At 30.9% G+C, this 24,511-nt stretch overlaps 1 protein-coding gene across 1 annotated transcript in view; it reads left to right on the forward strand.

Annotated features, from left to right (window-relative positions):
• Window positions 1-18,889: 18,889 nt before the first annotated feature.
• rab38b (RAB38b, member of RAS oncogene family) overlaps window positions 18,890-24,511 on the forward strand; it is a 5,897-nt gene continuing 275 nt past the window's right edge. Inside the window, exons 1-3 of the mRNA XM_056397677.1 lie at window positions 18,890-19,466; window positions 21,439-21,716; window positions 23,907-24,511. The exon at window positions 23,907-24,511 is cut by the window's right edge and continues 275 nt beyond it. Coding sequence (XP_056253652.1) covers window positions 19,238-19,466; window positions 21,439-21,716; window positions 23,907-24,056 — 657 coding nt within the window. The 5' untranslated portion in view covers window positions 18,890-19,237 and the 3' untranslated portion in view covers window positions 24,057-24,511. The remainder of the gene's footprint in view (window positions 19,467-21,438; window positions 21,717-23,906) is intronic.

A 24,511-nucleotide genomic window follows, 5' to 3' on the forward strand; every position in this document is an offset into this window, starting at 1 on the left:
ATATTATAGTGAATGATAACGCCAGGGAAAACATGTGCTTAAAATGTCACAAAGGGATTGGTAGCTAGATATGGAAAGAATTTGACTGGAAAGTCAATAGGAGATTCCTCAGGACCCCACTGATAGTTTCTGCCTTTAAAAACATTTATATCAACAAATCCTGGAGAAACTGTGGTATGGTTGGGGACCATACCCATATATTCTGAGACTGCCTGAAAATACAGACATTTTGGAAAACATCAAAGAAGAACTGGAGAAAATTCTGAAGAAGGACATCCCCATGGACCCATTATTGTTTATACTGGAAATACTGCCTGGACATCAATTTAATACAGATCAGTGTTACATACTGCATGTTCTGTTGAAGGTTGCAAGAAAAATAATTTCTTTCATCATGAATTGGATGAAGCCTAACCCTGGCCAGCTACATCTACAGTTATCTAATTTTAGAAGAAGATGGGCACCAGTTATTGACTACCTTAGTTAGGAATTTTGTTAATTTCATTTAGGTGTATCTGTATATCTGTACATGTCTGTGTCAATATATTTGTATATATACATACATACACACACACATAAATATATATATATATATATATATACCTCATGAATTTCCCCTAGGGGATAAATAAAGTAGCTATCTATCTATCTAGCTATCTATCTATCTATCTATCTATCTATGTATGCACATGTATTCAAGTGAAAGAATATGTAGACACTTGTATGCATTTGTATGTGTATCTGAATAGAGGTATTTGTGTGAATGTTCTACTCTTGCAAGGTGCTATTCCAACTATTGTATAGGTGCATATGTGTAGGGTGAAGCCCAATCTCAAGGTGGTTCTGACTGCTACCGTTGAAAATGGTAATAAAGTTAAAAGAAACATTTAAAAAAAAAAGACATAATATGGTAAGGAAGTCATAAAAATGTAATAGTATAGTAAGGCAGAAAAAGTCATAGAGACCACTAGGTATATTAAGGCATGAAATCGTCATACCGTCGTATTGTAGCCATAAAAAGTAATTGAATTCTATTCATAGCCTTTATTGTGATTGCATAGTGTACTGCTAAATTAAAAAGTCTCGAGTAGTACATGCAGTCATACGGTAAAAATTACTACATACAATGACAAAATCCAGTCATATGAAAAAATAAAAACAAGCAAGAATCATAAAAAGTCATAAAAGTGATATTATATAATTAGGCATGAAATTTAATTAAAACAGAAAAGTATACTGAGGCATAAAAAGGCATGAATATTTAATAGTTCAGAAAGGCATAAAAGCGAAATAGTATGGTAAAGCATAAAAAGTCCTACAAAGGACATAGTATAATAAGGTATGAAAATGTCGTAGTATAATAAGGCATAAAAAGTCAAAAAACCATCATTGTATAGTAAGGCATAAAAGTCATACAAACGTCATAGTATAGTAAGGCATGAAAAGTCATAAAAAAGTCATAGTATAGTAAGGCATAAAAATGAATAAAAACGTCATAGTATAGTAAGGCATAAAAAGTCATGGAATATTAAGGCATAAAAAGATCATAGTATAGTAAGGCATCAAAAGTCATAAAAACGTCATAGTATAGTAAGTCATGAAAAGTAATAAAAACATCATAGTATAGTAAGGCATTAAAACGTCATAGTATAGTAAGGCATAAAAAGTAAAAAAAAAATCATAGTATAGTAATGCAAAAAAAGTCATAAAAACGTCATAGTATAGTAAGGCATGAAAAGTCATAAAAAAAGTCATAGCATAGTAAGGCATAAAAATTCAAAAAACCATCATAGTATAGTAAGGCATAAAAGTCATACAAACATCCTAGTGTATAGTAAGGCATAAAAAATTATTGAATATTAAGTCATAAAAATTCATAAAAACGTCATAGTATAGTAAGGCATAAAAAGTAATGGAATATAAAGGCATAAAAAGATCACAGTATAGTAAGGCATAAAAAGTCATAAAAAAGTCATAGTATAGTAAGGCATGAAAAGTAATAAAAACGTCATAGTATAGTAAGGCATAAAAGCGTCATAGTATAGTAAGGCATGAAAAGCCAAAAAAACATAATTGTATAATAATGCAAAAAAAGTCATTAAAACGTCATAGTATAGTAATGCAAAAAAAAGATTAAAACGTCAAAGTATAGTAAGGCATAAAAAATTATTGAATATTAAGTCATAAAAAGTCATAAAAAGATCATAGTATAGTTAGGCATAAAAATTCATAAAAACGTCATAGTATAGTAAGGCATAAAAAGTAATGGAATATTAAGGCATAAAAAGATCATAGTATAGTAAGGCATAAAAAGTCATAAAAAAGTCATAGTATAGTAAGGCATGAAAAGTAATAAAAACGTCATAATATAGTGAGGCATAAAAGCGTCATAGTATAGTAAGGCACAAAAAGCCAAAAAAACAAAATTGTATAGTAATGCAAAAAAAGTCATAAAAACGTCATAGTATAGTAAGGCATGAAAAGTCAAAAAAACATCATAGTATAGTAATGCAAAAAAAGTCATTAAAACGTCATAGTATAGTAAGGCATGAAAAGTCATAGAGTACTGAGGCATAAAAAGTCATAAAAAGATCATAGTATAGTAAGGCATAAAAAGTCATAAAAACACATAATATAGTAAGGCATAAAAATCATAAAAACGTCATAGTATAGTAAGGCATGAAAAGTAATAAAAACGTCATAGTATAGTAAGGCATGAAAATTAATAAAAACGTCATAGTATAGTAAGGCATAAAAAGTCATGGAATATTAAGGCATAAAAAGATCATAGTATAGTAAGGCATAAAAAGTCATAAAAACGTCATAGTATAGTAAGGCATGAAAAGTTATAAAAACATCATAGTATAGTAAGGCATTAAAACGTCATAGTATAGTAAGGCATAAAAAGTAAAAAAAAAAAAACATCATAGTATAGTAACGCAAAAAAAGTCATAAAAACGTCATAGTATAGTAAGGCATAAAAAGTCAAAAAAACGTCATAGTATAATAAGGCATAAAAGCGTCATAGTATAGTAAGGCATAAAAGTCATGAAAACATCATAGTATAGTAAGGCATGAAAAGTAATAAAAAACGTCATAGTATAGTAAGGCATAAAAAGTAAAAAAAACATCATAATATAGAAATGCAAAAAAAGTCATGAAAACGTCATAGTATAGTAAGGCATGAAAAGTAATAAAAAACGTCATAGTATAGTAAGGCATAAAAAGTAAAAAAAACATCATAATATAGAAATGCAAAAAAAGTCATTAAAACGTCATAGTATAGTAAGGCATGAAAAGTCATAGAGTACTGAGGCATAAAAAGTCATAAAAAGATCATAGTATAGTAAGGCATAAAAAGTCATAAAAACACATAATATAGTAAGGCATAAAAGTCATGAAAACATCATAGTATAGTAAGGCATGAAAAGTAATAAAAACATCATAGTATAGTAAGGCATAAAAACATCATAGTATATTAAGGCATAAAAAGTCAAAAAGACATCATAGTATAGTAATGCAAAAAAAGTCATTAAAACGTCATAGTATAGTAAGGCATGAAAAGTCATAGAGTACTGAGGCATAAAAAGTCTTAAAAAGATCATAGTATAGTAAGGCATAAAAAGTCATAAAAACACATAATATAGTAAGGCAAAAAAAATCATAAAAACATCATGGTATAGTAAGGCATAAAAGTCATGAAAACGTCATAGTATAGTAAGGCATGAAAAGTAATAAAAAACGTCATAGTATAGTAAGGCATAAAAAGTAAAAAAAACATCATAATATAGAAATGCAAAAAAAGTCATTAAAACGTCATAGTATAATAAGGCATGAAATGTCATACAATACTGAGGCATAAAAAGTCATAAAAAGATCATAGTATAGTAAGGCATAAAAAGTCATAAAAACACATAGTATAGTAATGCAAAAAAAATCATAAAAACATCATGCTATAGTAAGGCATAAAAGTCATGAAAACGTCATAGTATAGTAAGGCATGAAAAGTAATAAAAACATCATAGTATAGTAAGGCACAAAAACGTCATGGAATATTAAGGCATAAAAAGATCATAGTATAGTAAGGCATAAAAAGTCATAAAAACGTCATAGTATAGTAAGGCATGAAAAGTAATAAAAACATCATAGTATGGTAAGGCATTAAAACGTCATAGTATAGTAAGGCATAAAAAGTAAAAAAAAAACATCATAGTATAGTAATGCAAAAAAAGTCATAAAAACGTCATAGTATAGTAAGGCATAAAAAGTCAAAAAAACGTCATAGTATAGTAAGGCATAAAAGCGTCATAGTATAGTAAGGCATAAAAGTCATGAAAACGTCATAGTATAGTAAGGCATGAAAAGTAATAAAAAACGTCATAGTATAGTAAGGCATAAAAAGTAAAAAAAACATCATAATATAGAAATGCAAAAAAAGTCATGAAAACGTCATAGTATAGTAAGGCATGAAAAGTAATAAAAAACGTCATAGTATAGTAAGGCATAAAAAGTAAAAAAAACATCATAATATAGAAATGCAAAAAAAGTCATTAAATCGTCATGCTATAGTAAGGCGTAAAAGTCATGAAAACGTCATAGTATAGTAAGGCATGAAAAGTAATAAAAACATCATAGTATAGTAAGGCATAAAAACATCATAGTATAGTGAGGCATAAAAAGTCAAAAAAACATCATAGTATAGTAATGCAAAAAAAGTCATGGAATATTAAGGCATAAAAAGTCATAAAAACACATAATATAGTAAGGGGAAAAAAATCATAAAAACATCATGGTATAGTAAGGCATAAAAGTCATAAAAACGTCATAGTATAGTAAGGCATGAAAAGTCATAAAAAAGTCATAGTATAGTAAGGCATAAAAATTAATAAAAACGTCATAGTATAGTAAGGCATAAAAAGTCATGGAATATTAAGGCATAAAAAGATCATAGTATAGTAAGGCATCAAAAGTCATAAAAACGTCATAGTATAGTAAGTCATGAAAAGTAATAAAAACATCATAGTATAGTAAGGCATTAAAACGTCATAGTATAGTAAGGCATGAAAAGTCATAAAAAAGTCATAGCATAGTAAGGCATAAAAATTCAAAAAACCATCATAGTATAGTAAGGCATAAAAGTCATACAAACATCCTAGTGTATAGTAAGGCATAAAAAATTATTGAATATTAAGTCATAAAAATTCATAAAAACGTCATAGTATAGTAAGGAATAAAAAGTAATGGAATATTAAGGCATAAAAAGATCACAGTATAGTAAGGCATAAAAAGTAAAAAAAAAAATCATAGTATAGTAATGCAAAAAAAGTCATAAAAACGTCATAGTATAGTAAGGCATGAAAAGTCATAAAAAAGTCATAGCATAGTAAGGCATAAAAATTCAAAAAACCATCATAGTATAGTAAGGCATAAAAGTCATACAAACATCCTAGTGTATAGTAAGGCATAAAAAATTATTGAATATTAAGTCATAAAAATTCATAAAAACGTCATAGTATAGTAAGGCATAAAAAGTAATGGAATATAAAGGCATAAAAAGATCACAGTATAGTAAGGCATAAAAAGTCATAAAAAAGTCATAGTATAGTAAGGCATGAAAAGTAATAAAAAACGTCATAGTATAGTAAGGCATAAAAGCGTCATAGTATAGTAAGGCATGAAAAGCCAAAAAAACATAATTGTATAATAATGCAAAAAAAGTCATTAAAACGTCATAGTATAGTAATGCAAAAAAAAGATTAAAACGTCAAAGTATAGTAAGGCATAAAAAATTATTGAATATTAAGTCATAAAAAGTCATAAAAAGATCATAGTATAGTTAGGCATAAAAATTCATAAAAACGTCATAGTATAGTAAGGCATAAAAAGTAATGGAATATTAAGGCATAAAAAGATCATAGTATAGTAAGGCATAAAAAGTCATAAAAAAGTCATAGTATAGTAAGGCATGAAAAGTAATAAAAAACGTCATAATATAGTGAGGCATAAAAGCGTCATAGTATAGTAAGGCACAAAAAGCCAAAAAAACAAAATTGTATAGTAATGCAAAAAAAGTCATAAAAACGTCATAGTATAGTAAGGCATGAAAAGTCAAAAAAACATCATAGTATAGTAATGCAAAAAAAGTCATTAAAACGTCATAGTATAGTAAGGCATGAAAAGTCATAGAGTACTGAGGCATAAAAAGTCATAAAAAGATCATAGTATAGTAAGGCATAAAAAGTCATAAAAACACATAATATAGTAAGGCATAAAAATCATAAAAACGTCATAGTATAGTAAGGCATGAAAAGTCATAAAAACGTCATAGTATAGTAAGGCATGAAAATTAATAAAAAACGTCATAGTATAGTAAGGCATAAAAAGTCATGGAATATTAAGGCATAAAAAGATCATAGTATAGTAAGGCATAAAAAGTCATAAAAACGTCATAGTATAGTAAGGCATGAAAAGTTATAAAAACATCATAGTATAGTAAGGCATTAAAACGTCATAGTATAGTAAGGCATAAAAAGTAAAAAAAAAAAACATCATAGTATAGTAACGCAAAAAAAGTCATAAAAACGTCATAGTATAGTAAGGCATAAAAAGTCAAAAAAACGTCATAGTATAATAAGGCATAAAAGCGTCATAGTATAGTAAGGCATAAAAGTCATGAAAACGTCATAGTATAGTAAGGCATGAAAAGTAATAAAAAACGTCATAGTATAGTAAGGCATAAAAGTCATGAAAACATCATAGTATAGTAAGGCATGAAAAGTAATAAAAACATCATAGTATAGTAAGGCATAAAAACATCATAGTATATTAAGGCATAAAAAGTCAAAAAGACATCATAGTATAGTAATGCAAAAAAAGTCATTAAAACGTCATAGTATAGTAAGGCATGAAAAGTCATAGAGTACTGAGGCATAAAAAGTCTTAAAAAGATCATAGTATAGTAAGGCATAAAAAGTCATAAAAACACATAATATAGTAAGGCAAAAAAAATCATAAAAACATCATGGTATAGTAAGGCATAAAAAGTCATGAAAACGTCATAGTATAGTAAGGCATGAAAAGTAATAAAAAACGTCATAGTATAGTAAGGCATAAAAAGTAAAAAAAACATCATAATATAGAAATGCAAAAAAAGTCATTAAAACGTCATAGTATAGTAAGGCATGAAATGTCATACAATACTGAGGCATAAAAAGTCATAAAAAGATCATAGTATAGTAAGGCATAAAAGTCATAAAAACGTCATAGTGTAGTAAGGCATAAAAAGTCAAAAAATCGTCATGGTATAGTAAGGCATAAAAGTCATAAAAACGTCATAGTATAGTAAGGCATAAAAAGTCATAAAAGATCATAGTATAGTAAGGCATAAAAAACCATGAAAACATCATGGTATAGTAAGGCATGAAAAATCATCGAATATTAAGTCATTAAAAGTCATAGAATGATAGGACATAAAAAGTCATAAAAACATCATAGTATAGTAAGGCATGAAAAGTCATAAAAAGTCATGGAATATTAAGGCATAAAAAGTCATAAAAAGTCATAGAATGATAAGTCATAAAAAGTCATAAAAACGTCATAGTAAGGTATACAAATTCATACTATATTAAGGCATAAAAAGTCAAAAAAACGTCATAGTATAGTAAGGCATAAAAGCGTCATAGTATAGTAAGGCATAAAAGTCATGAAAACGTCATAGTATAGTAAGGCATAAAAAGTCATAAAAACACATAATATAGTAAGTCAAAAAAAATCATAAAAACATCATGGTATAGTAAGGCATAAAAGTCATGAAAACGTCATAGTATAGTAAGGCATGAAAAGTAATAAAAAACGTCATAGTATAGTAAGGCATAAAAAGTAAAAAAAAATCATAATATAGAAATGCAAAAAAAGTCATTAAAACGTCATAGTATAGTAAGGCATGAAATGTCATACAATACTGAGGCATAAAAAGTCATAAAAAGATCATAGTATAGTAAGGCATAAAAGTCATAAAAACGTCATAGTGTAGTAAGGCATAAAAAGTCAAAAAATCGTCATGGTATAGTAAGGCATAAAAAGTCAAAATAACATCATAGTATAGTAATGCAAAAAAAGTCATGGAATATTAAGGCATAAAAAGTCATAAAAACACATAATATAGTAAGGCAAAAAAAATCATAAAAACATCATGCTATAGTAAGGCATAAAAGTCATGAAAACATCATAGTATAGTAAGGCATGAAAAGTAATAAAAACATCATAGTATAGTAAGGCATAAAAACATCATAGTATATTAAGGCATAAAAAGTCAAAAAGACATCATAGTATAGTAATGCAAAAAAAGTCATTAAAACGTCATAGTATAGTAAGGCATGAAAAGTCATAGAGTACTGAGGCATAAAAAGTCATAAAAAGATCATAGTATAGTAAGGCATAAAAGTCATAAAAACGTCATAGTGTAGTAAGGCATAAAAAGTCAAAAAATCGTCATGGTATAGTAAGGCATAAAAGTCATAAAAACGTCATAGTATAGTAAGGCATAAAAAGTCATAAAAGATCATAGTATAGTAAGGCATAAAAAACCATGAAAACATCATGGTATAGTAAGGCATGAAAAATCATCGAATATTAAGTCATTAAAAATCATAGAATGATAGGACATAAAAAGTCATAAAAACATCATAGTATAGTAAGGCATGAAAAATCATTGAATATTAAGTCATAAAAAGTCATAAAAAGTCATAGAATGATAAGTCATAAAAAGTCATAAAAACGTCATAGTAAGGTATACAAATTCATACTATATTAAGGCATAAAAAGTCAAAAAAACGTCATAGTATAGTAAGGCATAAAAGCGTCATAGTATAGTAAGGCATAAAAGTCATGAAAACGTCATAGTATAGTAAGGCATGAAAAGTAATAAAAAACGTCATAGTATAGTAAGGCATAAAAAGTAAAAAAAACATCATAATATAGAAATGCAAAAAAATCATTAAAACGTCATAGTATAGTAAGGCATGAAATGTCATAGAATACTGAGGCATAAAAAGTCATAAAAAGATCATAGTATAGTAAGGCATAAAAAGTCATAAAAACACATAGTATAGTAATGCAAAAAAAATCATAAAAACATCATGCTATAGTAAGGCATAAGAGTCATGAAAACGTCATAGTATAGTAAGGCATGAAAAGTAATAAAAACATCATAGTATAGTAAGCATAAAAAGTCATGGAATATTAAGGCATAAAAAGATCATAGTATAGTAAGGCATAAAAAGTCATAAAAACGTCATAGTATAGTAAGGCATGAAAAGTAATAAAAACATCATAGTATGGTAAGGCATTAAAACGTCATAGTATAGTAAGGCATAAAAAGTAAAAAAAAACATCATAGTATAGTAATGCAAAAAAAGTCATAAAAACGTCATAGTATAGTAAGGCATAAAAAGTCAAAAAAACGTCATAGTATAGTAAGGCATAAAAGCGTCATAGTATAGTAAGGCATAAAAGTCATGAAAACGTCATAGTATAGTAAGGCATGAAAAGTAATAAAAAACGTCATAGTATAGTAAGGCATAAAAAGTAAAAAAAACATCATAATATAGAAATGCAAAAAAAGTCATGAAAACGTCATAGTATAGTAAGGCATGAAAAGTAATAAAAACGTCATAGTATAGTAAGGCATAAAAAGTAAAAAAAACATCATAATATAGAAATGCAAAAAAAGTCATTAAATCGTCATGCTATAGTAAGGCATAAAATGTCATAAAAAGTCATAGTATAGTAAGGCATGAAAAGTAATAAAAACATCATAGTATAGTAAGGCATAAAAACATCATAGTATAGTAGGCATAAAAAGTCAAAAAAACATCATAGTATAGTAATGCAAACAAAGTCATGGAATATTAAGGCATAAAAAAGTCATAAAAACACATAATATAGTAAGGGGAAAAAAATCATAAAAACATCATGGTATAGTAAGGCATAAAAAGTCATTAAAACGTCATAGTATAGTAAGGCATGAAAAGTCATAAAAAGTCATAGTATAGTAAGGCATAAAAAATTAATAAAAACGTCATAGTATAGTAAGGCATAAAAAGTCATGGAATATTAAGGCATAAAAAGATCATAGTATAGTAAGGCATCAAAAGTCATAAAAACGTCATAGTATAGTAAGTCATGAAAAGTAATAAAAACATCATAGTATAGTAAGCATAAAAAGTCATAAAAACGTCATAGTATAGTAAGGCATGAAAAGTCATAAAAAGTCATAGCATAGTAAGGCATAAAAATTCAAAAAACCATCATAGTATAGTAAGGCATAAAAGTCATACAAACATCCTAGTGTATAGTAAGGCATAAAAAATTATTGAATATTAAGTCATAAAAATTCATAAAAACGTCATAGTATAGTAAGGCATAAAAAGTAATGGAATATTAAGGCATAAAAAGATCACAGTATAGTAAGGCATAAAAAGTCATAAAAAAGTCATAGTATAGTAAGGCATGAAAAGTAATAAAAACGTCATAGTATAGTAAGGCATAAAAAGTAATGGAATATTAAGGCATAAAAAGATCATAGTATAGTAAGGCATAAAAAGTCATAAAAAAGTCATAGTATAGTAAGGCATGAAAAGTAATAAAAACATCATAGTATAGTGAGGCACAAAAGCGTCATAGTATAGTAAGGCATAAAAAGCCAAAAAAACATAATTGTATAGTAATGCAAAAAAAGTCATTAAAACGTCATAGTATAGTAATGCAAAAAAAAACATTAAAATGTCAAAGTATAGTAAGGCTTAAAAACATCATTGAATATTAAATCATAAAAAGCCATAAAAAGATCATATTATAGTTAGGCATAAAACGTCATAAAAACGTCATAGTATAGTAAGGCAAAAAGAGTCATGGAATATTAAGACATAAAAAGTCATCAAAAGATCTTAGTATAGTAAGGCATAAAAAGTCATAAAAAAGTCATAATATAGTAAGGCATAAAAAAGTATTGAATATTAAGTCATAAAAAGTCATAAAAAGATCATAGTATAGTAAGGCATAAAAATTCATAAAAACGTCATAGTATAGTAAGGCATAAAAAGTCATAAAAAATCATAGTATAGTAAGGCAAAAAAAAACATGAAAACATCATGGTATAGTAAGGCATGAAAAATCATTGAATATTAAGTCATAAAAAGTCATTAAAAGTCATAGAATGATAAGTTATAAAAAGTCATGAAAACGTCATAGTATAGTAAGGCATAAAAAGTCATGGAATATTAAGGCATAAAATGTCACATAAAGTTCACAGTATAGTAAGGCATAAAAAGTCAAAAAAAGGTCATAGTATAGTAAGGCATAAAAGCGTCATAGTATAGTAAGGCATAAAAGTCATGAAAACGTCATAGTATAGTAAGGCATGAAAAGTAATAAAAAACGTCATAGTATAGAAATGCAAAAAAATCATTAAAACGTCATAGTATAGAAATGCAAAAAAATCATTAAAACGTCATAGTATAGTAAGGCATGAAATGTCATAGAATACTGAGGCATAAAAAGTCATAAAAAGATCATAGTATAGTAAGGCATAAAAAGTCATAAAAACACATAGTATAGTAACGCAAAAAAAAATCATAAAAACATCATGGTATAGTAAGGCATAAAAGTCATAAAAAAGTCATAGTATAGTAAGGCATAAAAATTAATAAAAACGTCATAGTATAGTAAGGCATAAAAAGTCATGGAATATTAAGGCATAAAAAGATCATATTATAGTAAGGCATAAAAAGTCATAAAAACGTCATAGTATAGTAAGGCATGAAAAGTAATAAAAACATCATAGTATAGTAAGGCATAAAAACGTCATAGTATAGTAAGGCATGAAAAGTAATAAAAACATCATAGTATAGTAAGGCATAAAAAGATCATATTATAGTAAGGCATAAAAGTCATAAAAACGTTATAGTATAGTAAGGCATAAAAAGTCATGGAATATTAAGGCATAAAAGTCATAAAAACGTCATAGTATAGTAAGGCATGAAAAGTCACAGAATACTGAGGCATAAAAAGTCATAAAAAGATCACAGTATAGTAAGGCATGAAAAGTCATAAAAAGTCATAGTATAGTAAGGCATAAAAGTCATAAAAAGATCATAGAATAGTAAGGCATAAAAAACATCATGGTATAGTAATGCAAAAAAAAGTAATTAAAAGGTCATTGTATAGTAAGGCATGAAAAATCATTGAATATTAAGTCGTAAAAAGTCATAAAAAGGTCATAGTGTAGTTAGGCATAAAAATTCATAAAAACGTCCTAGTATAGTAAGGCATAAAAACTCATGAATTATTAAGGCATAAAAAGATCAGAGTATAGTAAGGCATAAAAAGTCATAAAAAAGTCATAGTATAGTAAGGCATAAAAAGTCAAAAAATCGTCATGGTATAGTAAGGCATAAAAGTCATAAAAACGTCACAGTATAGTAATGCATAAAAAGTCATAAAAGATCATAGTATAGCAAGGCAAAAAAAACCATGAAAACATCATGGTATAGTAAGGCATGAAAAATCATTGAATATTAAGTCATAAAAAGTCATTAAAAGTCATAGAATGATAAGACATAAAAAGTCATGAAAACCTCATAGTATAGTAAGGCATGAAAAATCATTGAATATTAAGTCATAAAAAGTCATAAAAAGTCATAGAATGATAAGTCATAAAAATTCATAAAAACGTCATAGTATAGTAAGGCACAAAAAGTCATGGAATATTAAGGCATAAAATGTCACAAAAAGTTCATAATATAATAAGGCATAAAAAGTCAAAAAAACGTCATAGTATAGTAAGGCATAAAAAGTCATGAATTATTAATGCATAAAAAGATCATAGTATAGTAAGGCATAAAAGTCATACAAACATCCTAGTGTATAGTAAGGCATAAAAAATTATTGAATATTAAGTCATACAAAGTCATGAAAAGATCATAGTATAGTTAGGCATAAAAATTCATAAAAAAGTCATAGTATAGTAAGGCATAATAATTCATAAAAATGTCATAGTATAGTGAGGCATAAAAGCGGCATAGTATAGTAAGGCATAAAAAGCCAAAAAAACATAATTATATAGTTAGGCATAAAAAATTAAAAAAACATAATTGTATAGTAATGCAAAAAAAGTCATTAAAACGTCATTGTATAGTAAGGCATGAAAAGTCATAGAATACTGAGGCATAAAAAGTTAAGAAAAGATCATAGTATAGTAATGCAAAAAAAGTCATGGAATATTAAGGCATCAAAAGTCATCAAAAGATCTTAGTATAGTAAGGCATAAAATGTCATAAAAAAGTCATAGTATAGTAAGGCATAAAAAGTCATAAAAACATCATAGTATATTATGCAAAAAAAATATTAAAACGTCAAAGTATAGTAAGGCATAAAAAAATCATTGAATATTAAGTCATAAAAAGTCATAAAAAGTCATAGAATGATAAGTCATAAAAAGTAATGAAAACGTCATAGTATAGTAAGGCATAAAAAGTCATAAAAAGTCATAGAATGATAAGTCATAAAAAGTAATGAAAACGTCATAGTATAGTAAGGCATGAAAAGTAATAGGATACTGAGGCATAAAAAGTCATAAAAAGATCATATTATAGTAAGGCATAAAAAGTCATAAAAACACATAGTATAGTAAGGCTAAAAAATCATAAAAACATTAGGATATAGTAAGGCATAAAAGTCATAAAAACTACATAGTATAGTAAGGTATGAAAAGTAATAAAAACGTCATAGTATAGTAAGGCATAAAAGTCATAAAAACATCATAGTATAGTAAGGCATAAAAAGTCAAAAAACCATCATGGTATAGTAAGGCATAAAAGTCATACAAACATCCTAGTGTATAGTAAGGCATGAAAAGTCATAGAATACTGAGGCATAAAAAGTCCTAAAAAGATCGTAGAATAGTAAGGCATAAAAGTGTCATAGTATAGTAAGGCATAAAAAGTCATAAAAACGACAGTATAGTTAGGCATAAAACGTCATAAAAACGTCATAGTATAGTAAGGCAAAAAAAGTCATGGAATATTAAGGCATAAAAAGTCATCAAAAGATCTTAGTATAGTAAGGCATAAAAAGTCATAAAAAAGTCATAGTATAGTAAGGCATAAAAGTCATAAAAATGTCATAGTATAGTAAAGCATGAAAAGTAATAAAAATGTCATAGTATAGTAAGGCATAAAAGCGTCATAGTATAGTAAGGCATTAAAAGTCATAAAAACATCATAGTATTGTAATGCAAAAAAAGTCATTAAAACGTCATAGTATACTAAGGCATAAAAAAATCATTGAATATTAAGTCATAAAAAGTCATGAAAAGATCATAGTATAGTTAGGCATAAAAATTCATAAAAATGTCATAGTATAGTAAGGCATAAAAAGTCATGGAATATCAAGGCATAAAAAGTAATAAAAAGATCATATTATAGTAAGGCATAAAAAGTAAAAAAACTGTCATGGTTTAGTAAGGCATGAAAAGTAATAAAAGCGTCATAGTATAGTAAGGCATAAAAAGTCTTAGAATAATAAGTTATAAAAAGTCATTAAAACGTCATAGTATAGTAAGGCATAAAAGTCATAAAAGCATCATAGTATAGTAAGGCATAAGAAGTCATAAAATGTCATAGTATAGTAAGGCAAAAAAAGGCAAAAAAAACATCATAGTATAATAATGCAAAAAAGTTCATAAAAAACGTCATATTATAGTAAGGCATGGAAAGTCATAGAATACTGAGGCATAAAAAGTCATAAAAAGATCATAGTATAGTAAGGCATAAAAATATAAAAGTCATAGTGTAGTAAGGCATAAAAAGGCATAAAAGTCATAGTGTAGTAAGGCATAAAAAGGCATAAAAGTGACATAGTATATAAAGTAAGGCATAAAAATTCCTAAAATGGACATAGTATAGTATGGCATGAAAACGTCATAGTATAGGAAGGCATAATAAGTCATAGAAATGTCAGTAAGGCATAAAAAAGCATAAAAGCGACAAAGTATATATAGGAAGGCATAATAAGTCCTAAAATGGACATAGTATAGTATGGCATGAAAACATCATTCAATTCAATTCAAAGTTTTTATTGTAATTGCACAGTGTACAAAGAATTTGCATGTCTCCAGTGCTACATGCAGTAATACATATACAGCAAACATAACTACATACAGTGACAAAACAACAGTAGACACATTCCAATAGTATAAACTTATAAAAACAAACAATAATCATAAAAAGATCATAGTATAGTAAGGCAAAAAAAAGTCGTAAAAAAGTATGATAAGGAATAAAACATCATTGAATATTAAGGCATAAAAAGTCATAAAATCGTCATAGTATAGTAAAGCAGAAAAAAGTCATAAAAACGTTATAGTATAGTAAGGCATAAAAAGTCATAGAATAATAAGGCATAAAAAGTCATAAAAACGTCATAGTATAGTAAGGTATTAAAAGTCATAGAATAATGAGGCATAAAAAGTCCTAAAAATTACATAGTACAGTATAACATGAAAATGTCATAGTATATTAAGACATAAAAAGTCATAGAAAAGTCATACTATAATAAGGCATAAGAAGGCATAAAACTGACGTAGTATATATAGTAATGCATGGAAAGTCCTAAAAAGGACATAGTATAGTATTGCATGATAACATCATAGTATACTTAGGCAAAAAAAATGTCATAGTATCGTATGTCATAAAATTTCATAAAAACATCATAGTATAGTACAGCATAAAAAGGCATACAAGCGAAATAGCATAGTAAGGCATAAAAAGTCCTTAAGTGGACATAGTATAGTATGGCATGAAAACGTCATAGTATGGGAAGGCATAATAAGTCATAGAAATGTCAGTAAGGCATACAAAGGCATAAAAGCGACAAAGCATATATAGGAAGGCAGTATAGTATGGCATGAAAATGTAATTCAATTCAATTCAAAGTTTTTATTGTCATAGCAGTGTCGTAACTACATACAGTGACAAAACAACAGTAGACACATTCCAATAGTATAAATATATAAAAACAAACAATAAGCATAAAAAGTCATGAAAATAATATAATATATATTAAGGCATAAAAAATCTAAATGACATAGTATAGGAAGGCATAAAAGCATCATAGTATAGTAAGGCATAAAAGCATAATAGTATAGCAAGACAAAAAAACGTCATAGTATAGTAAGGCAAAAACAGCAATAGTATATTAAAGCATAATAAGTCATAAAAAAGTATAATAAAGCATTACAAGTCATAGTATATTAAGGTATGAAAAGTCATAAAAACGTCATCATACAGTAAGGCCATTGAATATTAAGGCATAAAAAGTCAAAAAAACATCATAGTATAGTATAGCAAAAAACATCAAAAAAACTTCATACTATAGTAATGAAAAATAAGTCATAAAAACGTCATAGTATAGTAAGGCATAAAAAGTCAAAGAATATTAAGGCATAAAAAGTGATAAAAACATCATAGTACATTAAGGCATAATAAGTCATAAAAAAGTATAATAAAGCATTACAAGTCATAGTATATTAAGGTATGAAAAGTCATAAAAACGTCATCATACAGTAAGGCCATTGAATATTAGGGCATAAAAAGTCAAAAAAACATCATAGTATAGTATAGCAAAAAACATCAAAAAAACTTCATACTATAGTAATGAAAAATAAGTCATAAAAACGTCATAGTATAGTAAGGCATAAAAAGTCAAAGAATATTAAGGCATAAAAAGTGATAAAAACATCATAGTACATTAAGGCATAAAAAGTAAAAAAAAACAACATCATAGTAGAGCAAGGCATAAAAGTGTCATAGTATAGTAAGGCATAAAAAGTCATAAAAACGACAGTATAGTAAGGCATTAAATGTCATTAAAAATGTCATAGTATAGTAAGGCATTAAATGTCATTAAAAATTTCATAGTATATTAAGGCATATAAAGTCATAAAAATGTCATAGTATAGTAAGGCAAAAAAAGTCATAAAAATGTCATACTAAAGTGAGGCATAAAAATGTCATAGTAGAGTATTGCATAAAACATCACAAAAACGTCATTAAAAAAATCATAGTATAGTAACGCATAAAAAGTCATATTATATTAAGGCATAGAAACGTCATAGCAAGGTATACAAAGTCATAGTATATTAAGGCATAAAAAGTCATAGTATATAAAGGTATAAAAAGTCATAAAAATGTCATAGTATAGTAAGGCATTAAAATAAAAAAAAAAACAGTATAAAAAAGGCATAAAAAAAGTCATAAAAACGTCATAGTAAGGTATACAAATGCATACTATATTAAGGCATAAAAAGTCATAAAAACGTCATAGTATAGTAAGGCATAAAAAGTCATAGTATAGTAAGGCATAAAAAAAGTAATAAAAACGTCATAGTAAGGTATACAAATTCATACTATATTAAGGCATAAAAAGTCATAAAAACGTCATAGTATAGTAAGGCATAAAAAGTCATAGTATATAAAGGCATAAAAAGTCATAAAAATGTCATTGTATATTAATGCATAAAAGGTCATAGTATATAAAAGCATAAAAAGTCATAGTATATAAAGGCATGAAAAGTCAAAAAAACATCAGGCATAAAAATGTCATAGTATAGTACTGCATAAAACATCACAAAAACGTCATCAAAAAAATCATAGCATAGTAAGGCTTAAAAAGTCATAGTATATTAAGGCATAAAAACGTATAATAAGGCATAACTAGTCATAGTATATTAAGGCATAAAAAGTCATAAAAACCTCATAGTATAATGAGGCATAAAAAGTCATAAAAACCTCATACTATATCAAGGCATAACACGTCACAGTAAGGTATACAAATTCATAGTATAGTAAGGTATAAAAAGTCATAAAAACATCATAGTATAGTAAGGCAAAAAAGTCATAGTATATTATGGCATAAAAAGTCATAAAAACATTATAGCATAATAAAGTAAGGCAATTCAATTAAAAAAAAAAACGTTATAGTATAGAAAGGCAAAAAAAGTTAAAAAAAACAACGTCATTGTGTAGTAAGGCAAAAAAAGTCATAGAATAGTAAGGCCTTAAAATTCACACTATAGTAAGGCATAAACCATCATAGTATAGTATGGCATAAAAAATGCAAAGGTTCTAACCACACTGCTCCCCCACAAAAAGTAATTCACTTGTCTTGGGTACGTATATTCTTTGGAGGGGACATTGGAATGATCTAAATGACTTCACTCCAAACATAACGTGAAAGAGTTCACTCAAATATTGGTACGACTATTCTTTGTGATAATGTGACAATCAAACAGTTCATAGAGACATTACAGAAACAACAACCTTGTAGAACATATGCAAAGATGTATGTCCTGAACCTGAAGCGCTGGTAGTTTGTTTACACCAGAGAGCACTTACATGATAAAACAATGGAAATTACAGGATGAATTCTATTAACAGTGCCATGTTTGCCATGCGTGATCCAGTGGTTGGATACAATTTGTGTGCTACAGAATATGATGAAAAGGTCTGTCAGATGAATAATTATTTTATTAGATAAATTAAATAGCTGAATCAAAAGAATCACAGTTTTGACTCACTGACATTACTGCCTTAATTGCATTATGGCTGCATTTTCCAGCTGCATGTAAACAGATATTTAAGAAGTATGTTTCCTTTTTGGCCAGACGATGGAGGTAACCTATGACGTTACCTTTTTTTTAGGGTATAGAAAAACAAGACCAACTCTGCTCTTTCCCCCACGTTACTCCACTGTATGTTTGAATAGCCTTTATTTTAGGTAACACGGGCTGTTTCGTGCTATAGAGAGGGTTAAAGTATTACAAGAGTTACATAATGTCACACCAGAGACTCAGAAACCCTCCTGACAGGAACTACTTTACAGTGTAGCGTCTCCAATAAAGCGTGCGCACTGCTCATGGGTGGCGAGGCGAGGTCACAAGTTCCCGAGCACAGCCCCTGAGCAGATCTCTCACACAAACACACACACACACACACACACACACACACACACACACACACACACACACACACACACACACACACACACACACACACACACACTGGGAGGGCGGCTCCGAAATCCGTGCGGAGACACTCCGGGGTCGAAGCCTCAGTCCGCACTCATTCTCACCGAGGTGAAGTTAGTGACAGTTAGGGTGTCTGCGATCCCGACAGGTGAAATGACCAATCACCCATCACAGTCCAACGGCATGCAGAGCCTCCGGAAGGAGCACTTGTACAAAGTGCTGGTTATCGGCGACCTGGGGGTCGGGAAGACCTCCATCATCAGGCGCTACGTCCACCAGACTTACTCCAACAACTACCGGGCAACCATCGGAGTCGACTTCGCCCTGAAGGTGTTGAACTGGGACTCTGAGACTGTCCGGCTTCAGCTGTGGGACATTGCAGGTGGGACAGAGAGGAATGTGTTTAATGTCAGTTTTTTGCCGGTTGCATAGGGTGTCATCTCCTACTGTCTTACTGATTGGTAATGCATCTGTACCTCACAACATTCATAGCTTAAATTTTAGTTTCTTCATGTTTTAAATGTGTAAGAACTAAGGAACATTTTCAAAGCATAGCTGAAAAAAGTGTTGTTTAGCAAGACTGTGTTAGTTCCTGAAAAGTTGATAGTTTGGGGAGATAGTGCTTATCTTCAAACTGACATTGAGGCATGACTGTTGTAAAGTTATGAAACATTCACAACTTAAAGATGCACTGTCACTGTGGAGAGCTCTCTCTCTCTCTCTTTCGCTCTCTCTCTCACACTCAAACACACACACACACACACACACACACACACACACACACACACTAATTGTTGCTGAGGGAAGATGAGCACACTGTCATTCAGTCATTCATTCAAGGTATGGTGCTGCATCATGTGATGAGGCCCATGTGAGGCAGATTTTAAGGCCAGTCACAGGAGTGTCATTTAGATTAAATGAAAAAATAAAACATCATTACTAGCGCATACACACACACACACACACACACCACACACACACACACACACACACGTTTACTTTTGTCACTTTTGGAAATTGCATAGACTTACATTAATTTCCGAGAGACGAGAGACTTACCCTAACCCTACGCACTACTTTCCATACACTAACAATAACCCTTCTTCTAACCTTGACAAATGACCCAAATAAAGGCTTTTGTCCCCAATTGGACAAGCCGTCCCCTATTAACTGGTTTTTAGTCTGAAATTTAGCCCCAAAATTGACTTAAGTGAGACATATACACACACAAACACACACACACATGCAGGCACATGCTTTAAGTGGTTAATTTGGATCCAGCAAATTAAATTACAAGTTACATCTGATTTAGTCAAATCTACCTGCTTGAAATTGATCATAGGGAGGAGTGGGGATAAACTAAGCAGGGACTGTGCATTTGTTATAATTTATGGAGTGGTAAATGTTGTACTTTAAAGTCGTGCAAATTGCACAATCCGATTATTGAATGACAGTGGGTCAGGTGACGTGTGACGTCTGTGTCTGTCTCAGACTGCTGTCATACCACTGCAGATGAGGATTCGTTGTGATTAATGAAAATCGTTCATACCCTCTCCGGCATGAAAAGGGGAAGCTCTTCTGAATCCATGTAGTGTCAGACTTTCCATTTCCTCTTAACTCATGGGGCAGGTTGCAGCCTTCTGTTCTCTCCAAAGTTCTTTACATCCAGTGAAGCCAAAAGTGGACTCTCATAAATGAATGTTTATCAGCCACGTGAACTTTTCTGCTGAGAGGGCATGGTATGTAAAACATCAGGATGCACACACCCACATGCTCGGTCTTGGACTAACAAGTCTTCACATTAGACAACAGACCACACAACCCCGGGGGACTCTCATGTTGACAGCCTGCTCCTCAAGCACCTAATTTCCATTCCCTGCACAATGCACAAGCGTGGATAGACACACACACATACACACACACATGCATACCTGCACACAGACATTTCACTAGCTTATATCCTCTGAGATATTTTGTATAGACAGTATTGTATGTACTTGAGTTAATTTTCATTGCAGTTTGGGCACGATGCAGATTTAATTCAAGTAGTCCTGTTATAAGCAGGAACAAGCACTTGCATTGACCGTCTGGTGAGGTGCAACGTGACAGTAAGACCGCAGGAATGTGCTGTTTCATGGGAATGTAGGCCCTGATAACTGCTGTCTCAATGCCAGCTGCATTAGCCGTTTTGCTGCAAAAATGTGGGAAAAACAATGAGAATCTCTCATCAAACTGAAGAATGGGAACAACAGAGCTGCCACGCTGATGAATAAAAGCTCCCCCTGTGTGTGTGTGTGTGTGTGCGTGCGTGTGTGTGTGTGTGTGTGTGTGTGTGTGTGTGTTTTCAATCACAGGTCAGGAACGTTTTGGAAACATGACACGAGTGTATTACCGTGAAGCCATGGGAGCCGTGATAGTGTTCGACGTGACCCGGCCCACGACCTTCGAGGCCGTAGTCAAGTGGAAAGAGGACCTGGACTCCAAACTGATGCTGGCTAATGGACAGAGCATTGCCACTGTGCTGCTGGCGAACAAGTGTGACCAAGGCAGGGAGTTGACCAACAATGGCATCAAAATGGACCAGTTCTGCAAGGACCACGGCTTCGTCGGGTGGTTCGAGACCTCAGCTAAGGTGAGACAACAGTATTTTGGTGTACCAGTCATTTGCGGGGTGTAAATGTAAATGTATTTCCTGCCTGTCCTGGCAATGAGTTGTCACTGAGAATTAGATAACAGGATCGATCAAGTCAATGTAAAGCTGGAGCCAAGAAATGCTTAGTGTGAAGACTGGAAACAGAGGGAAACAGCTAGCCTGGCTCTGTCTGAAGGTAACATACCAGCATCTCTAAATGTTACCATTTAACAAATCATATTTTAATTCAGTACAAAAAAAACAAGGTGTAAAAATGAAAACTCGTGGCTTTACAGGCGGTTATGTGTGGGACTATTTCTTGGCGTAGCCTATTCTCCCCGTCTCCAGTTGTCAAGCTAAGCTAAGCCAACCAGCTGCCGGCTGTAGCTTCATGTTTAACACTCAGACATGAGGATGGTATTTCAATCCTCACATACTGTATAACTCTCAGCGAGAATGCGGATGAGCGCATTTCCCAAAACGTTGAGGTATTAACTTTAATCAGCACATGATGACAGTGAAAGGTCCAGATTGCAGGGCCTTAGCGGCGAGCGGCTGACACGCTGAGTGGAGGTCCTCTCCCACTCAGGTCACTTCAGTCAGTGAAAAACATCCCCACAGAGAGAATTGGAATTTCATATCCTCGTGGAAAGTGGCTCAGCGAGATCAATTTACAAAGCAGGGTCAGAACAAAGGTGGTGGAGTGAAAAGTTAAAAGTATTAGAGGATTGTTAACAGTTTGACCACGTCACATATATATTTTGTATCTGTTTACATTCTTTATCACAGTTTCACTAATTGAAGTAATAAAATCCAAGATGTCGTGTTTTCTTATAATAGTAGTACATGAAATGGAAATTCCTAGGTGTTTAGTGCATCACATATTTTCCCATAGTTATGATATACACTACATGGTATACTCACATACATGCTGTGTGTATCTGTTAGGATGGACTTCCCTAAGAATCAGTGTAAAACAACATGTAGTTTCATTTTTGTGATACCCAATCAATTTGAATTGCCCTCCTTATGTAAACTATTCCACACCTGTATTTACAAATAGCTATAAATTCTACAAATGTCTCCATTTACACGTCCTCTGTTGACACTAATGTGTTTGCACAGTGTGGCATCGAGGCTCGGCATTCTGAGAAGATCAAAGGTCACAATGTGCAGGTTTGAGGCAGAAGTGTCAGGAGTAGGATATGCAAACAGAGATACAGACGCCTCTTTGGTAGCAGTAAGAGTGAGATGTTTTGAACAGATTAAGCGGCACACATGTTGTCCACATGAAGGTGACACCATGTTACCCACATTTTGAACATACTGATCAACTACTGATGAACAGGAAGTGTGCTTTATACTCTTAGCTGAGATAATTGTTTTATCAGCTCATTTTTACCTCCAAACAAAATTCAATTTAAAAAAAAAAAGTCACTGATGCTTGCCTGCAGGGTGACTTCTGGGTCTGCACCCATTTCCTTGAACTCAGTCACACAGGCTTATGCTCCTCCTCAGCCACTGTGCTCCTCCAAGGCATGTCGTCTGACATTGCTGTCCCTGCACACAAGGCAATCGTAGTCCAGACTGTTCTCGTCTGTGGTTCCCCGGTGGTGGAACATGCCTCATCTCTTCCGAGAGCACCTCCTCTCCTTAGACCTCTAACACCCTAACATGCATAACTAGCACTTACAATGCACTCCTTTACCTGATCTCCTTACACTTATTGAATAGATGTAGTATTTAATAAACTCTCACATGAGAATTAGGATAAATTTATAGTGATTTGGTTAATGTATTTTTCCTTTTTATGGTGTCTCTGGTTGATAGATTCATTTAAATATTTGTATCGCTTCAACTGTATTTATTAAATATAATGTATATATAGTGTTTATGCTGTTCTTTTTTCTTTCTTTCTTTCTTTCTTTCTTTGTACGATGTAATTTTTATTTATACGTGAGGTGAGGTTTAACTCAAGACCTCGATGGGTTTCTGACCTCACCTGCACATTCTCTCCTTTAAAAAAAACTATATGCAATATATTTGTAATATTTTTTGGGTGCAAATAAATAAAATAGAAAATTAAAAATGTTTTACAACCGTTGCCCTAATGTGATAATATAAACAATCCAAAAGTCAAATGTCAAATTTTACAGCCATGCCTAACTGCTGTTCATCTCTTTCCTTAAGGACAATCTCAACATCAGTGAAGCTGCGAACTTCCTGGTCAAGCACATCATGGCCACGGAGAATGACATACTGAAAACCGTGGTACCGGACACCATCTCACCGCAGCTCGACTCCAACAGGCAGATGAGCTGCTCTGGCTGTTTCAAATAATGGAAGGAGGGACAGAGCAGGATGGAGAGGCAGTAGGACAAAGAGGGACAGGCGAACCACACGGCCTTCCACGGAAATATAAATACCCAAGGTACAGTTTGGCTTCTTCAGTCCAAACCAAAGTTGAACAATTTACAAACTGAAGTTACATGGACTCAGAAGCTGCTCATTTATTTAAGAAAGAGTTTTGGTAACTCGTCATACTGTGAGTGTAAAGTCTTTGGCAGAGAAACAAGTATAACTTCAGTTTGGCATAACACCCATGTCGATGCTCTTTGGCACGACGTAGTAGATTATTTGAAGTATCGTACTTTTGAAGCTGCTCCTTGTTAGCTGTCTGGTTCACTCCCTGACAAAACTGAACAAAAGGAGTAAATACTCCCAGCGTGGTTGATGCAACACATCTAAAGCAGGGGTCTTGCTCAACTCATACATGTTCATCACTGTTTCAAGAA

This window comes from Seriola aureovittata, chromosome 15, assembly GCF_021018895.1.
Source record: "Seriola aureovittata isolate HTS-2021-v1 ecotype China chromosome 15, ASM2101889v1, whole genome shotgun sequence".
Lineage (NCBI taxonomy): Eukaryota > Metazoa > Chordata > Actinopteri > Carangiformes > Carangidae > Seriola > Seriola aureovittata.